The following is an 18,901-nucleotide window of genomic DNA, read 5'->3' as shown; positions in this document are numbered from 1 at the left end:
CTCATGTTTGCAAATGTAAATATTTTAACAACCTTTGGTATAACGAATGGGTCGGTTGGGGGGGGGGGGTGGTACGGGTGGTGGTGTGACGAAGGCCTGTGACCATGACATAAGTAAGAAAAGTTATCCTCGAAATGTGATACATTGGAAATAATGATTAACTGTCTGGATGTGCTCTTAGTTGAAAGGTTTTTTTTTATATATATTTTTTAATGAAAATCGTTCGTCTTTTTTTTCTCTTTTTGCTAAAAGAAAGCTTTGTGAATTAATTGTATTATATGAAAGAATTTTGCTATTTTGATTTCATTATGATAGTATTATTTAGTATATATTTTAATATTTATTGCACCTCAGAGGTTCCTAGTTTCGCGATAAGGTATGTTTTACTGCAGTCGTAGGTAAATTTTAAGGGACATTTTGTCTATAAGTAGGCTATAAGTAATAAAGGACCGTTTTAGAACTATAATGTAACAGATAATTAAGATATTGCAAATATATTTAATATATTAGATGTTGTGCCTCCACTGACGTATATCCTAGTAAGGTAGTAGAAGTCATAAGAAATCGTTTACATTAGTATGTATAAGAATTAAGGACAAAATAAACTAATTACATGCCTTAATTTATACTCTATTCTATCGGGAAAAGTATAGGAATTTTTTATTAGAAGCGTACAGTATAGACGATATAAACGAGGACCGTGAAGGGAATTGCTAGGGCTAAGGGTACAGTTTACCACCAGAGCACAGTGACTGAAAAAAGAAGAATAACGCAGCATATGCAAGATAAAGAAAGTAGTAGTATTAAGTCCCTGCTGTGGCATGCAGTATGTAGTATAGTATTAAGTCACTGCTGTAACATGCATTATGTAGTATAGTATTAAGTCCCTGCTGTGGCATGCATTATGTAGTATAGAATTAAGTCACCGCTGTAGCATGCATAATGTAGTATAGTATTAAGTCCCTGCTGTAACATGCAGTATGTAGTATAATATTAAGTCCCTACTGTGGCATGCATTATGTAGTATAGTATTAAGTCCCTGCTGTGGCATGCAGTATGTAGTATAGTATTAAGTCCCTGCTGTGGCATGCATTATGTAGTATAATATTAAGTCCCTGCTATAGCATTCAGTATGTAGTATAGTATTCAGTCCCTGCTGTAGCATGCAATATATAGTATATTTTTTCAGTCCCTGCTGTAGCATGCATTATGTAGTATAATATTAAGTCCCTGCTGTAGCATGCATTATGTAGTATAGTATTAAGTCCCTGCTATAGCATGCAGTATATAGTATAGTATTCAGTCCCTACTGTAGCATGCAATATATAGTATATTTTTTCAGTCCCTGCTGTAGCATTCAGTAAGTTAACTATAATACGTACGGCAGTGAACCTGCTGCCGTCTGCTAGGGTTTGTCCCATATGATGTATATGTAAACCAAACAGCACAGTATAGGTCATAAGCTAGGTCGGCTCCACCAAGGGGGGTAACCCACAACCAGTAGGGTCACCAACGCGTCGCTTTGCCATGGCAACAGCAATTTATGAAATGAAGAACGGTTCGTTTGTGATATAATGTAAATCTTGGGGTCTCATAGATGTTTACTGTGCAGGAATGTACATTTGTAAAACGCATGTAGATACATAGGATAAACAAACCTATGGAATGTTCCTCAGTGTGGAAAAGCTTTAAGTTACGTGTATTGGTTAACATCACTGAAATACTGTTGAACTGGTTTATGCTCACGGGTGAGTTATATGAAGTTGTTGACGTTCTTGTTTACAAAGCTGAGTGCAGACATTTCATATAGTATAGGCCTGGTAGGCTATATATTTAAATATATATATATATATATATATATATATATATATATATATATATATGCCGTTCCGTGCGGTGTCGTATGGTTTTCATATATTATTACATGGAGTTATTGTAGACATAGTGTCATATAAGTCTAGTAGCCTATAAATATACTATAACATAGTAGTTTACTGTATGGTATAGTATCAGATGGCACAGTGTAGTATTGTAGGCTATTGTATTGTATCGTATAATATTTGTAGTAGGATAAACCCACACATGCTGGTCTTAAATATCGTTGGGATTTTCCTATATGTTTTAAAAAACTAGTGCTACTTGGTCGAGTGGATAAGAAGACGGTGGCGTTAGAACTTAGAAGGAATGAAACCTAGCACTGATCTGTGAGGTTCTAGAATCTGGGTTTTCTGTGATGTCGTTCGGTCGAGCTCTGGCTGAATAATAGTGATCCAGTTTTGCTTCCTAAAATGGTCTACTGTAATGTAATATAGTCTTAAATATATCCGGCCAACACCTCAATGAATAATGGTGCAACACCTCTGATAGGTTGAGGTCGAAATACCATAACCGAACACTTCGTGCTCTTTTAGAAAGCCTACTGCAGAATGGCGGACTCTTGTATGTCATAGTCGCAAATATATAATCACCATGGCAATTACACGATTCTCCTTTATGACAAACCTAAAGTTATCTTACAACATGCTAAGTCGAGTTTAATACACCTTTAATTATTGGTTCTGCTTGTTTTGGACATGCTTATATTTAAATTGCTTTGGTCAGGTTTACACATTTCATCTACTTCTATAAGGCAGAACGAGCCTAATGGTTTTAAACTAATATCAGTGATGTTTATCTGACAATATCCACCGCTGAATTTTTGTCTTCACCGTATCAGCTTGAAGTGTTTGGACGCGATTATATCTAACTTCGTTATAGTTATGTCAAATGCATCGCTATTTTCATAAAAAAAAAATGTCATCTAATTTGACCTTTCTCGATAATATGGAACGTTTTGTTATCAATTTTTCTCCATCTCTTTTACACCCATCAATGATATTCATTATTCAATCATTCAAACTTTGGGGCATGCGCACTCTCCCGCCCTATATTGTACGTGAGTAACTTTACTTGTTATGTTATTATAGGTCCATATACTATAGCTGTTTCTCGATCTAGGTCTAAATAAAAGAAATATATAAATATAAATAAATATAAATATATATATATATATATATATATATATATAAATATAAATATATATAAATATAAATATGTATATATATATATATATATATATATATAAATATATATATATACATATATACATATATACATATATATATATATATATATATATATATATATATATATATATATATATATATATATATTGTTATCACTTCACCCTTGCACTCCCTAATAAGATATAAATTTAAAAGAAACGAAAAATATGTAACGTCTTGGAGAATCTAATTCTGTCTCATAGATATCAATTTCTAGTTCTTCTTTGGTTTTGCTATATTTATGTTGTTAACCATTTCCTCGGTGTTGGTCACCATGGTGAAATCAGCCAATCGATTCGGACACTCAACAGAAGAGGCTTTCAGTTTATCGTGAAGAACACTCAAGAATGGTCGATATTCCTCGGAATTTATTTCTCTCCTCTCGTCTTTGATTTCTATTAAATGTAAATCGACCCAAATACAATCAGACAAAAAATTTTGCCTATATGCTTTTCTTTTCTTCTCTCTCCACCTCTCTCTCTCTCTCCTTACGCAAGAAACCACTACTGTGGATTCTTGATTTACTTCTAAAGCAAATACAAAAGACATTATTTAACAAAGGGTCGTGGAAATTTCATATCGTAGTAATAATCAATAGTAGTCCTACAAAGGTGAACAAATTTGATCAAGCCTTAGATATATTTGGTTACTGGTCTTGATCACGTGACCATTTATAATATAAAAAGTCAAGACAAACAATCTTATTCTGTTACCTGAAAGTGTTGGAAGTATACTCAGTATTCGTCGGCAAGATTAAAGTACAAAAATATGAGGAGTCATTTTAGGTACAGTTATTTCTAAACGTATACAAACTCATTCAAACATTTTAATTTAATTTTTGTTGTTGCTGCCGGTTATTTTCATATTTAATTATGATGTTGGTCTGTTTTCTTCTCCGAATCAAGATTAGTCAAGCTAACTGAGCAATCTATTTCGTATCTTCTCGTCTTGGAACAGATTTTTTTCTCCAATCTTTTCTCCCTTTCTCTCTCATTTGTCAATCTTTCATTCTGCAAATTTCAGTCTAATCGTTTTGCAACTTAATCATGCCAATTATATAAAACAAAAACAAAAAACAAAAAAAAACACGTAAAACAATACAAAACGAACAATGATTTCCGGATCACGGATTTCGTCTGCAGATCATAATCGAGGGTGCACGATATATAGAAACTATGTAAAACCTAATCTAAACCAAAAATTTTGTTTTATATTTTTACCTTTGTGGATTTCAATCAAATTTGTTCAAGCATTTCTTCTTTTTACTCTTCCTTTGTTTCATTTTCATAATATGACAAAATACATCCTGTATGGGAGTTTTACCTTGCGTTTCGACAGGTCACTCGTTAATAACACCTTAATCATTTCGTGACCAAATTTTCATCGAATTCTCTCTGGAATAACGCATGAACAGCTATGTTATAAAACATGTTCATATGATTACCTTCATATGAAAAACAAATAGGTCACCGTTTAAACCATTTTCCCTTTCACTAAAAGAAAGAAAAATCTAATTCAATGTGAGAGAGTGTTAAGTGACCGAAACAAATTTAATGACCGTCTTTCCAGAACGTATAATGTGTGAAGACAGAGTAACGGCGTATTCTGAGGCAGAGAAACGTACAGCAACCAAAGTTACTCTTAAGGAAACATGGTAAAAATAGACCAAATTTACAACAAAAAACAGACGTCATCAACACATTTTAATTTAATAAAATCTTTCATGACATCAGTTTTTATAGTGTTTCTATCTGTAACAAGTCAAGCAATTCTAAAACTTGATTTGAGCCAGTGACGAGAATTGAGAAGTGAAATGACTCGAGCAGTGACTTGAGTAAAGTCTGGGAATTGAGTCGAGTATTTAAGTGTGGCTTGGGCCGAGTCACGAACTTGGATAGAATTAGTGATATGAGTAAATATGAATATATATATATATATATATATATATATATATATATAAATAAATATATATATATATATATATATATATATATATAAATATATATATATATATATATATATATATATATATATATATATATATATAGCACTATTTTACCTTGTACTTTTTTAAGAAACCTATGGTGAGTAATATTGACTTTATTGTTCTCACGTTACTTAATGTTAATATTCTGTTCGCGTCCTCTCGTTCGCAGTTTCATTTTCTTTTTTTCCATCCATCCCTCCCTTCGTTTATTTATTTATTTTATTTGTGGGCTCAATTTGACACTTCTACGAATCATCAATTGTGTTTGAGTCGAAAATGGAAAGGTCATATCCATGTAAATTTAATAAAACTACTCAAATAATATGATTTGATTTCTGCACACCCTGTTGAACTTACTAATATTCTGTTTTATAAGAGGCCTGCCTCTCCACCAAAATGAAACCCGTCGTTCTGCACACTTAAATGATGTTCAGTTAGATCAGATGGTGGCCTAGTTTCATCTGATGACTCCTGAACAAATGATGTCACTGTACTTAATTATGCTTAGGCATTGACGAAGTAATTCCCCTTGGTAATAATATATATATATATATATATATATATATATATATATATATATATATATATATATATATATATATATATATATATAACAACGTATAGTCAAAGAGAAAGTGATTCTTTCATAAAGGTGACTTCTAACAAAGGCATAGCAGTGGCGAATGCAAAGAGGGGGGGGGGGTGGGGGAAGGAGGGAGGATGGGGGTCCTCCTCTCCTTCTCCCCCTTCTAATTTATTCAACGCAAAAAAAAAAAAAACTCAAACATAAATTTGATAAAAAAAAATTATATGTTGGAAATTTCAGAAAGCCTCTTTCGTTTCTGATGCACCGTTTTGCATGACAATACAATCAAGATTCTCCTGTATAGAACTTCGGTGTGACCACGTGATCATAATACTATTGTAAAAATATTGTCGCTGATATAACATAATTCACAGGAATACACGATCACAATTATTTTCACTTATAAATAGACTAGGGCTGAGGTTACGCCAGATTGTGTTCCTGGTCACATGACCACAGTTATATTGTATCGAGGCTGAGATTAAATTATGATCAGTCGCCTTGGTAACATGATCACAAACCAGTTCAATAAAGAGTAGGATTAGCTTTGAGACATATGACCGCTGTTCTGTCGCGTGAAAATTCACGATAAAGCTGACATTAAGTCAGGTGATGGAGTCACGTGTCCACATTCGTAAGGTATATTTGATATCAAAACTGACTAACCATATGTACCAACCCTATTTCCATTGTAGGATTGTTAAACTGTCGAAGGTTTGATCAAAATGTTTGATCTACGGTTTTCTTTGATCTAAGCCTATACGATGACATTAACATATTGATGTTGTTTGTTGATTGTTTATTGTTTTTGTTGATGTTGCTGTTGTTGTTGTTTTGTTTGCATCGGAAACTGAATGCCAAGCTGGCTTAAGTACGCAACTATAGGTATTAATATATTATTTCGCAAGGTTATAATTGTATGTTCACATATTTGTTCCGAATTATGACAAAAGAATTTGTGATATCGATTTTAAACCAAACACCTCTGGTTTGTAAATTTCGCTTCCGTGTTCCGCATGTATATAGGTATATGTACATATATATGTATATGTATATTTACATATATATGTATATGTACATATATATGTATATATACCGTACAGGAGCGGTATTTATTTGTGATAATGCCTACATACGTAATTAACAATGCTGGTTGTGTTAATTAAACTATTGTTCGTGGGCGAAATCAATTCCCAAATCAATAAAGAACACCTTTTAGACAATACCGAACAGTTTTATTACAGAACAGGTGCACCAGGTAAACACCCAAAAAACTGACGTCACGGTCTTGCAACAGTTATTAGTAAATGGTTCATGAGGATACACAAATTGAAAGTATGTAACGAATCAACAACGCTAATTAATTAAAAGGGAATCATTTATGTCGGTTTTACGTTAATTTATAATTTTTTTGTGAAAATTTGTGAAGTTTATTCCCAAAAGTTTCAAGTGGTTGATCTGTGAAAAGGATGGATATGACTTAACTGTGTGTTGTGTTTTGAGAGGCTCAAGGTACATGTGAGTATATTGTATTATATTGAGTGCATATATATATATATATCTAATAACTTAAGTATCAGAATATCATCGTTACATATTTATCTATATAGTTATAAAAGGAATACCCATTGCTAACATTGCTAACATTGATCATGATCACCACACAAAGGTATATTTATTTCGATGGACTTGTCATATACCTTTCCATTGCGGTATAGATTTTAAAGTAAGAATATATTGACTTCATTAGTTTCTTGGTCTGAATAAACAATATTATATCTGCAATATTTTAAATTTCTCAATGTTAAGAATGATCGCCGAAATTTGCGTTAGTGTTATCTAAAAACCTTATTCCGAAACATGGAGATTTTCTTTTAAACAGTCATAAACTATGATCACGTGACCAGAGGAATCGCTATACCCGACAACTTTATTGTTCCGATGGGAAGAATTAGAGTCTTAAAGGGGATATGTCATATCTTCATGACGATCTTAATTGGATTGTTAATACTTTAATATCCTGAGCCCCAACTTAGACCGGATGAGACTAGTGCATCTGAGTTAAATGTGCGGTTTTTGATTGGTTTTACTATATTTTCCCAATTGTTATTGCCTTATTTTAGAAGATCTATTTGAGCAAAGCAAACAAGGGTAAAACCTACACAAACGATTAGATAATATGCTAAAATGTTGACGTTCAAGAAAATCTGTCAGTTTATAAGAACACCGAAATGATACAAACGGAGAAACAATGACATATTTTAAATATATTTTCTTTGCAGCTGTATACTGAGAATGTAACTCGCGGCTATTCTAATGATACACTGTTCCTAACGGTGCACGTAAACGAAGCATCAACATGACGTCACATCCCCCGTTTCACCTAACACGACTAACTGTCTTGATATGCGTAGCCGCCATCTTGTTTATCAAGGAAATCAGTGGTGAGATATTTTTCTATCTATCTATCTATTCGTCGTTGAAAAAAAGTTGAACAAATGTAATATCATTTCATGATGTTCGAAAAAGTTACTATATCACTTCGGAAATGGGAACCACGCGAACTTTGGTCGACACCTCTTTATTAAGTTACATCGTTGACGTAGATCGGAATCTTAATTATATTAGAATTTACATAAAAATGATGAAATAACTTATACGTTTGTCCTTGGAATTTGCAAATAAAAACAAGGTATCCTGTTTTAAGGATCAGTAAATTATTTCTTAACAAGATGAACAATTTAGGCTATCTTGTTAAGGAAAACAAAACCCCTTGTTACACATGTTACAGGTGTCCACATGCTTAGTTAGGCCATGAGGTAAGTGGTATAGTTGACTGGGTTGTACATAATCATGGTTTATACTAAATATATACAAAAGTTATTAAACAAAGAGAAACTTGCGTTAGTTTATCTGGATCAATTCAATTTCGAGATTAGTTTCATCTTTATTATTGAACAGCTGTTATATAATTACTAATGTATATAAATAAATAAATATATATATATATAAATTATATAAATATATATATATATATATATTTATATAAATATTTATATATAATACATATATATATATATATAAATATATATATACACATATATATATATACATATATATATGTATATATATAAATACAAATATATACATATATGTAATTATATATAAATATATATATATATATATAAAATATATATATATATACATATATATAAATATATATATATATATATATATATATATATTTATATAATTTACATTAAAGTACATTGCTCCCAGCCATTATTTTTATATTTTAATATATGTTTTTAGTCACGTTAAAGACTCTGTTGCGAAGTGACGTCTGTGATTTGCCAATATTTGTAAAGAAAGTTAAGCATTTGTGGTAAAAGATACGTGACGTGTGGTAAGATATGTCAAAAGCAAAACCAGGTCCTTGAGTTATTTAACCTTGATGGTTTGCCTTAAAGCGGTTTTCTTTTAGACGAAATTGTTCAATTTATTCTTAACTGAAATCCACATATCAATGGAGTCAATCCTGCTATTGTAAAGTTACGTTTTATATCAACTAATTAAGTAAAAACCAATTGGAGATTATCTTCTAATTGTGATTTTTAGTGAATAACAAAAACGATTCTACTATAAGTGTAAATATTTTTAGAATCAAATAGAACCATTTATTATTGGTATTTGCTAATTAAGAAAAATATACTATGACTATTGCAACTTATAAAACAATGGATACGCACCAACAATTAGGCCTCTACTGAGGAGCTGACGTCATCATGAATTTAACCTTATGAGGAACATTCCACAGATTTAATATATTGTTAAGGGTGAATATAATAAAACTCAGAAATTTTCTTTCTTCTTCGACTACAACAGTCAAAGAACAAACGTCTACCTAAAGTCAGACTTAAATCCTTTGTAGGTTGTTTTACTAAAATTGACGACTAAATATACAGAAAATGTCCTAGAGCGAAGAAATGTATGAATATAGGTTACATCCTGTTCAAAAATTCAAGTTTTTATGCAGGACAAGGTCTTAATAATATAAGGAGCTAGCTGTATTCCGCGCTTTTCTCAAACTTTTATTACATATTCCCCTCATTTACATTCCAGTCTGATGAAATGAGCAGAGACCGAAATGAACATCACTCTTATGCTAATCAAAGAGCAATATTTCTATATTATTTGTTCAGCTGGTTATGTGCCCCAGAAAATATATCTTATAAATTGTATATGACGGCTCCATTTTAGCTTCCTAGTCAAGGCTGGTCCAGATTTGTATTCGATCGAAATATATAGAACGACTAAAAATAAATATCAGACGGATGAAAATGAAATGTAACTTCAGGTTTCTAAGTCACGTGCAGAGACCGTTGTATATATGTTAAAGGAAATGAATATGATTGTCATTGAATATGGATTAACCCATCTCAATCGTACGTTTAATTCTTGCTCAATTGTTTTATAGCAAGAACACATCTTGAATGATTGTGTTGCAGTACAACACATCTTAAATTATTCATAACTTTAAGCTGATAATACCAAAGAAATGACATATTCTCCGTTAGTTAAACGCGTGCTGATAAATCTTCATCAAAACACCCACTATAAAGCACGCCGTGTTAATGTGTGGATCATACAGCCAATTTTTTTTTGTGATCAACACGTTTTTGAAAAGTACTGACTCGGTTCATCAAAATAAAATTTGAAGGTAACAAAAAGAAGACCAAGAACTAAGATTCTTTTCAGAAGGTGAATATTAATAATAGAGCAATTAATGAATTTTAATGAGAAGGGTTATTGCATAATTTAATTCTCAAAATCACTAGAAAGCCTTAATTTCAACGACATTGTTGGAGTTTTGTTTAAATGGTAATCTTGTGTGTCGTTGAAGAAAACAGTATACAAGCCTAGTAAAACCGTTCTCATTGAGAGATTTATTGCGGATATCTTCATGCATCTGTGATGGCTTTTCTACAAATTCCACATTGTAATCAGAAATGCAAATATGAAAACAAAGCAACAAAAAATAGACAGGAATCTTATACACTTTAAAACATAGATTGATTGATCATCAAGAGTAAATTTCCATCCAATTCTTGCATTTTACGAGGTACAGTTTTGTATCAAAAGTAAAATGCAAAAATGGAAGTGTGGTTTCCAATGTCGGAATATCCAATAGGCATATAGGATTAGGGCGAAAGGGGTGGTCAATGAAATCAAGGTACTACTATCAACACTTCCAGGCAGCGACATATCAACTTCAACTTCCTATGTTCTGTTTGTACCTGTATATGCATCGTTCAATAATCAGAGGAGAGGCGATGTGTATAAAGAGGTGGGGGGGGGCGGGAGGGGGAGGGGTAAGATGGCGGGAATATGCTGTCTTATATGCCTCTTTGGGTATCATAGATGCATACCAGTGTTTTGTAAAACGCTTTGAAGCCTTTGCATATTGCGCTATATAAGTTGCATATTATTATTATTATTATTACTATTATTATATGCATTCACCATAGTTACTTGTCTCAAGAGTAAGTTTGGAACCCTTCTTCACTCTAATTAGTGAAACAAAAGCTCGTACACGTCAGATAAGAATTGATCAGTGACATATAATCCATCGATATAGTTCAGCGAGAAAGTAAGGTATGGGAGGGTTGGGTGGGGTGTGAGGGTGGGCGGGGTGGGGTGTCCTTTACTTATTTTGTTTGCCAGTTCTTAAGCCAACCTTTTGTTTTATTTTGCCTGTTTTCCTTGCTCTCGGGGACGTCTATTCCACAAGTTTGTTTGTTAAAGTTTCTTAAAAGTCTTCTGAATCATATTGTCTTTCCACTGTATGTTCTACGCTCAGTGATTTAATACCTACCTCATTAATAATTTCGCTATTATGTTTCAACATTATCACTTCGTAATGGGATATGGCTCAATTGATTGATTGAAATCAATCGAATAAAGCCAATGTGAATGCTGTTCTTATTTGTTTGTTTATGCTGTTATTTCTTTACTTGTTGACTCACATTATCTCTACCCTTCGAGTAATTTGGTATTAACCCATTTAAAAAGTGTTACGTATATTACGGAACTAACTGGTCATAAGATTTTTGTTTTCTATACTGCACTGTCATGTCCCGCTTCAGAGCACTCGTAGTGTCAGTATGGGTAGTATGAAATACCATGTTTCTATCAGATAAAGGTTAGACACTGTTTGTTCTGTCAGTATGAGTGCTTTGAAGTATGATATGGGAGGACAGTATAGAGTGGTATTAGCATTAGAATCAGATAAATGTTAGGAACTGTTTGTACTGTCACTATGAGTGCTTTGAAGCATGATATGGGAGGACAGTATAGAGTGGATATTAGCATTAGAATCAGATGAAGGTTAAGAACTGTTTGTACTGTTAGTACAAGCGCTTCGAAGCATGATATGAAAGGGGGGGGGGGGCAGTTTCGAGAGGTATTAGCATTAGAAAACTATCCCAACTGACTGAGTTTGGATAGTATTATATATCATTCATGAACAGTAGAATTAATTTCTTTGTTTTTTTTTATTCTCTTTTGTGTCGTTGTTTTGAATCCACCAGATCTATTATGATTTACATTAACTTGTGGCATATGGTAATGCGAAAATACAATCAAAATTGATTCGTTATTTAAAGTGTTTTAACTAAATATTTGAATATTTTAACCAGATTATCCTGGTATCAAAGGGGTCAATATTTCTGACGAGGATTTCCGCTAGATAAATATACACTTCTGTTGTTCAACATTGTACCAAACATATTCATCCAAATCAAAGTTCTTACAAAATGAATGGGAAAAACGGAAGAAAAAAATCCTGCTAGCTTTTAAGAAAATTAAAGTTTCAAATACCAATTATATATCATCCATTGCCATTGGTCTCCCTTGAGATACGAACTGCCATCATTCTTCTCCAGTAGTTCATCCACATGGATGAGAAATTGTATTTAATTTCATAAAGGCATAATATATGACCTTTAATCATATACACATATACTGTAGATGCAAGATAATATAAAAAACAACTCTCACTACATTGTTGCGCAAACAGTATGCATGCCAAATAACTGGGTGATCTTATTAACGCAGAAATGTAGGTTGGGATGGAGCTCGTTTTATGTCAATAAGATTGTATCAAAAGAATAATAAAAAGAACATAACAATATTGATAATGGCGGCTCAATCCTCTTATAATATGTGTGACCTATAGAAGACAAATTTGTTAGGGAATTCAGTGCGTGTTCACCACCGACGTTATGCAGATTATCATGTTTTGCTTCTGTTTTGATTTTGTTAATTTTGCTCCAATTTTTCGATTCGTTTGTCTCCGAATTTTTTAATTACTCTGTTGTGATTTTATTGGTATGTTACATTTCGCTTAGTTGTCATGTAACGGAGTCGTAATATTCCATAAAACTGTTTTTTTTAAAAAAAACAATTAGACCAGTTATACGCCCACCAACCCAACACCCTTCCCCATGACCCATGCCAATCATGTAAATTAAAGCAGGATGAAATAGCGTGTAATGGTAGGCCTATATGAATATGTAAAAGCACAGTGGGAAATATACGAAAATTTGTTTGAATTAACTGACCAAGTTTCATTGCAAGAAAATGATAAACATTATCAAAATAAAAGTTCCATTTTGCTCTATATGTGTCATTTATATACTTATATATTGGAACGTCCTTGACGACAATACTTCAGTCCCAAATTATACTTATTAACATTTAATTGGCGACAAATATAAAACAAACATAAATCTGGGTTGGTAATTTTTGGAAAATAGAATTCACGTTAGTTGAGTTCTATGAGGAACGTTTCGTCAAATTTCGAATATTTTATCAAACTGCGTAGGCACACATCTGTTTTATTTAGATACTACTCAAGTTGTTGGCATTTATGTAAGAATTAAAAAAATGACAAAAAGATTCACTTTCGAAGCAAATATCGACAGCAGCTGACAGGGTGAACAATAACATTGTTACAGCAACGTAGTACAAGAATTCCTATAAGCGTACAGACCAACATCAATAATTTAACTCTTTTCAATGTTACCTCGAGGCTACAATTGTCATATTTTGTCTGGTTTCGGATGAATTTTAACAGTTGCATGTCCTCGTGTGGACACACCGTCTGTGCTTATGTTCATGACGTCACGATAGATTCATATGACGTCATTTTGATTTTTTACATGAGAGCTTAAGCTTAAAACAAAAACAAAAAAAATTCTGTAGTGTTCCAAACATTTTTCTTCTTTCTTTTCATCTTTTTTTTGGGGGGGGGGGGGGATTGGGCTTACAAAGGCTTGAGATTTCCCGAATTTTAGTCCGATTTAATAACTATACCATAGTGTAGTTTGAGGAACTAAACTATTGCCGTATACTTTTGAGCTTGATACAGTGCCATAAGAAATATTGGGTTTTTAGAACAATTCATAGCTTATATCATTTTCATTTTTATAGAAAAATGTTATTCTTGAAACTTATGTTGGTCCACCCAGTTGGGACAATTTTTTCTATACTGTAGTAGTTATCACTTCAGAGCACTCATATTGTCAGTACGAGCAGTAGGAATAACTTGTTTCTATCAGATCAAGGTTTGGAACTGTTTGTACTGCCAGTACCAGTGCTTTAAGAGCATGGTACTGATGTACAGTGTAGAGAGGTATTAGCATTAGTATCAGTTGAAGGTAAGGAACTGTTTGTACTGTCAATACCAGTGCTTTGAGAGCATGGTATTGGTGTCCAGTTTAGAGAGGTATTAGCATTAGGAAATTGTCCCAACTGACTGATTGGTTAACATCTGCATATGCGTAGGAGGCGGGGTCTGGGGGGGGGGGGGCTGTCGCCCCCCAAACAAACATTTTGGTTAAAATTCGGGCAATATGCTGAGAATTTTTCGGGCACCTACTGAAAGAAAAATAATTTGCAATATGTTTTTCAATGGTTAAACTGTAATTATTATTATTATTATTGTAACGACTTCTCCAATAATTATAACCAATAAGGAAGGGTAATAACACGGCAAATGATTGTATGTTATTGGCATGCAATGTAATACCCGATGCATACCTATATGATATGCGCATTAAGTAGTTGGACGCGCGCCGAGCGCGCAAAAAAAATTGGTTATATTTTTCGGGCAAGTCGTTACAGCCCCCAAACCAAATTGAGCTCCTACGCCTATGACCACCTGAGGTTTGAATTTAGCTTTAGCTTCTCCCTTTTGTAATCATACACTAATACCGCTCACATAATGTATGATACGGTAGTATATACGGTATGATCAGCATAGTATTATATGATATATACAGGCATCTCGTTCGATACATCGCTGTCTGCGTGCTGCTCTAATATAAGTTTCCATCACAATGTACATTGACCTCCCAAGCCTCTGCATCTAATAATTGTGTCAGCAGCTGTTTGCAGATTGTGGATTGTTTAATCGAATGGCCTGTCAAAAAGGTGTGCCTGTATATAATATTAAAAAAAATCAATATTTTGTAGCAAAAATAGGAATAATATAATATAAATATTGTATATTTTTGCATGTTTGTTATACGGTATGTGAAATGTAGTAAAATCGCAAATACGTGTTAACAATTTAAGCCGTTGTTTAAATCAAACTTACGTGTTTTATCTAAAAGTACATTTCAAAATGAAATTTATTCATTATGATGGATTGAAAATATTATAATTGTCTTTTTTTCTCGAAATGATGCACATTTTTGGTTATTAAGCGAACCAGTCAAACGACAGTAACAACCAAGGGTATAGGCCTTGTAAGGGTTAGCCTTTAGGCATAGATGATGTATTAGCATTGTCGATGTATTTAATGCAATAGATATTTTCAAAGAAGAATTATTATATACTTTCCGTCGAACACATAACCACCCTTACATTATCATTTTTTGCAACTATTAATCGTTTCGTTCCCTTTTTCTCTCTTTCTATGCCAGGTGAGACAACTACCGTTACTACGCAAATTGAAACAATTGAAACAGCGCCCTCGACAGTAACCCTAACGACACTACCAGGTAATGCAACCACGGCTTCGACATATGATGGACAGACAAAGGAAACGTTAGGCCCAACAAATATAGCGACAGCCACCGAAGGGACCAATGAATATACATCATCTACTGAATTATTTACAATGTTAATGGAGAGTACTTCTACGAACGACATAACATCAACCGATTTACAGACATATCTCACCAATGACATGTCAGAGGCGACAACAACGGAACAAACATCAGAAGCTCCTACGACGTTTGAAGAAGTCACATCAGATAGCAATCAAGATGGTGAAACAACTTATGAATATTCAACAGAAGCTCCTACGACGATTGAAGAAGTCACATCAGATAGCAATCAAGATGTTGAAACAACTCATGCATATTCAACAGAAGCTCCTACGACGATTGAAGAAGTCACATCAGATAGCATTCAAGATGGTGAAACAACTTATGAATATTCAACAGAAGCTCCTTCGACGTTTCAAGAAGTCACATCAGATAGCATTCAAGATGATGAAACAACTTATGAATATTCAACAGAAGCTCCTTCGACGTTTCAAGAAGTCACATCAGATAGGATTCAAGATGATGAAACAACTAATGAATATTCAACAGAAGCTCCTACAACATTTGAAGAAGTCACATCAGATAGCATTCAAGATGGTGAAACAACTAATGAATATTCAACAGAAGCTCCAACGACATTTGAAGAGGCCATATCAGATAGCATTCAAGATGGTGAAACAACTAATGAATATTCAACAATGATTTCAGCGTACTCAACCGTTGTTACTGACATTACTACAATAACCGAATACTTGGATGCAACCTCCAAAGAGGACACTGTGATGACATCGTCTGATACCACTACTGAATATTCAGATCAAGTAGAACTAACATCTGTTTCTACCGAGATGGTAAGTGGTCCCTGTGTGGAAGACGATACCACAGAAAATGACCAATTAGTAACACAAACAACAATATATACGGAAAAAGACGACCTCGTCACCATTGTCACTGAACTTGAAACGCAGACGACAGGAACTGAAATGACGATGGATGACGTCACCAATGACGCAGACGCACAGTCGCGGCAAGAACCCACGACACCAGACAAATCCGTTAGTAATGGAGGGATTACAGAAATAAATTATGTCAGCTTTACAGAAGCTGTTCAAACGACTACAGCTTCTAGTGGTCAAGTAGATATAACGGTAAATGGGAACAAGCCAACCCAAACTGCTAGTCCAAATATTTCGTCTAATAATACCGGAACCAGCATGGCGCCAAACAACGTCACTAACATCGGTGTAGATTTGAGGGAGAATTACGTCTTTTTTCAGTTAAGAGTGGACAGATCAGTTAACATAACGGATCAATCATTTGTTACAAATCTCGAAAATGGACTTGCTGAAGCCGTTTCCCTAGCGACCAATAACGAAAATATAATTGTCCGAAGGAAACGTTTCTCACGGTTTGAATGGTTGCTATATAAAACACTCGTGAGACATAACAGAGCAACAAACGACGAAGTCCGAGTACAGGTAAGCTTTTGGTCAGTAACTTCATTACGGTACTTCGTTTGTTAAAGACAGAGCTGGTATCGAGAACGATTACGTAATAGCCACAAACCGGAAGTTAACCAAGTAATTCTCCAGCAATACATGGGGATTTTCTTTAAACAATCTACATAGCTATTCTATTAAAGAAATGTCACCAATTATGTTGTTATGTCATTTAATTAATGATTAGATATACGGTGTTATTTTAGGTATGTTCTTTATTTCATTTAAATAATTATTAGATATACGGTGTTTTTTATGTTTACGTCCACAGATACAAAACATAACCAGAAACCAGGTGGATCCGACAACTGTGGACACATATTTTACCGTTGAATTAAATGGTACGGTCCTGACGTCAGCAGATGCAGCTTCTAAGTTTACCGATATGTCATCTAGTAGATTAAGTGCTGCACTGGGATATGAGGTTAGTGGAAATCTTATCAAACACCATATCAAAAATATTGTTATTCTTAAAATAGTACCGAAAAATATGATTTTTTTAAATTTTTATATCAGCATCTCCTGAATCATATTAATAGTGTAAATTAGAATAGCAATGATGATGGAAACAACAATCATCTTAGAATATTCACCTTTAGTGATCATGGAATAGTCTAAACAACTTTCCAATAACTTCTTCCATTAATTCAAAAAGAGTTTAATTTTTTTACTTAAAAGTAGGCAAAATCATCCATCGTCGAACCGTTAGCGACGAAAACAAAAGCAAAAAGTAATAAGCCCGTTGTTAAAGTCTCAGTACGTGTTTGCAAATTTAAACTTTGACCTTCCAGCTTACCGCACTTAAAGCTCAGTGAAAATGAGACCGTTCTGTGAAATTTTCATATCAATATTCATTACTTTTATTGAGTTATCTGTCGTTAAAAAACTTTGAGCTGAAAAAAAATCGCCAGATGTTTTAACGAGTCCGTAGATTTTACAAACTTCACTCAAAATTTGCGAGCGCCGCCTAACAGATTAATCAAATCTCTCTGATTTGTTTACGACCGTTAGGCCTAGGACTACTCTCACTTTCGTGGCTAGCCTGTCTTTGGTCCCTTCCTTTAATAGTACCTTTCTCTTGTTCTCACCGATATAGCTTGCGTAATTGTGTCATTTCCTTCCATTTGTGTGAATAAAGAGGTGTTTTCAGACGTTTCCTCCGTGGGATTGTAAAAAGTGGACGATACGAGTATAGGACTGCGTTAAAATTTTGATCGGGCCGCATGTGTAGACTATTTTGTTTACATTGTGTAATGAATATGTTGATATGGGCGGTCGCAGTGATTTTACGGTAAATCATTCGTGCCATAAGGGCAACAATAAACCCACCAAGTCAGAGTGCATTTAGAATAAGAAACATTGAATATACTTCGGAAGTTTGTTTTACAAGATTCATCAGCAAACAGGTATTGAGACTTTAATCAATTCAATAGCTTATATAATGTGCGAACATACACAAGACAATGTGTACCATTATTATCCGAAACAATCGAAATATTGCTCGCCAGGAAACAAACTTAGTACAAGCTCGAATTAAACATGATAAATCTGTGAGAGATTTTCGAGTATCCTCAAAAACGCAGTCTTTGACCGTCAATTACACAGAAATA

General features: G+C 33.6%; 1 protein-coding gene across 5 annotated transcripts in view; it reads left to right on the top strand.

Moving 5' to 3' along the window:
• The first annotated feature begins 1,583 nt into the window (after nt 1–1,583).
• LOC139969887 (uncharacterized) overlaps nt 1,584–18,901 on the top strand; it is a 28,763-nt gene continuing 11,445 nt past the window's right edge. The window contains exons 1-4 of one of the 5 annotated variants that reach the window (XM_071975260.1): nt 1,584–1,748; nt 7,960–8,121; nt 15,664–17,270; nt 17,563–17,715. In XM_071975260.1, coding sequence (XP_071831361.1) covers nt 8,037–8,121; nt 15,664–17,270; nt 17,563–17,715 — 1,845 coding nt within the window. In that variant the 5' untranslated portion in view covers nt 1,584–1,748; nt 7,960–8,036. Of the gene's footprint in view, nt 1,749–6,992; nt 7,196–7,959; nt 8,122–15,663; nt 17,271–17,562; nt 17,716–18,901 lie in introns of those variants that run through there. The other 4 variants (XM_071975259.1, XM_071975255.1, XM_071975257.1 and 1 more) reach the window with 4 other exon arrangements.

Source organism: Apostichopus japonicus, chromosome 7 (assembly GCF_037975245.1).
Source record: "Apostichopus japonicus isolate 1M-3 chromosome 7, ASM3797524v1, whole genome shotgun sequence".
NCBI lineage: Eukaryota > Metazoa > Echinodermata > Holothuroidea > Aspidochirotida > Stichopodidae > Apostichopus > Apostichopus japonicus.
This window is presented reverse-complemented; position numbering and strand designations above follow the sequence as displayed.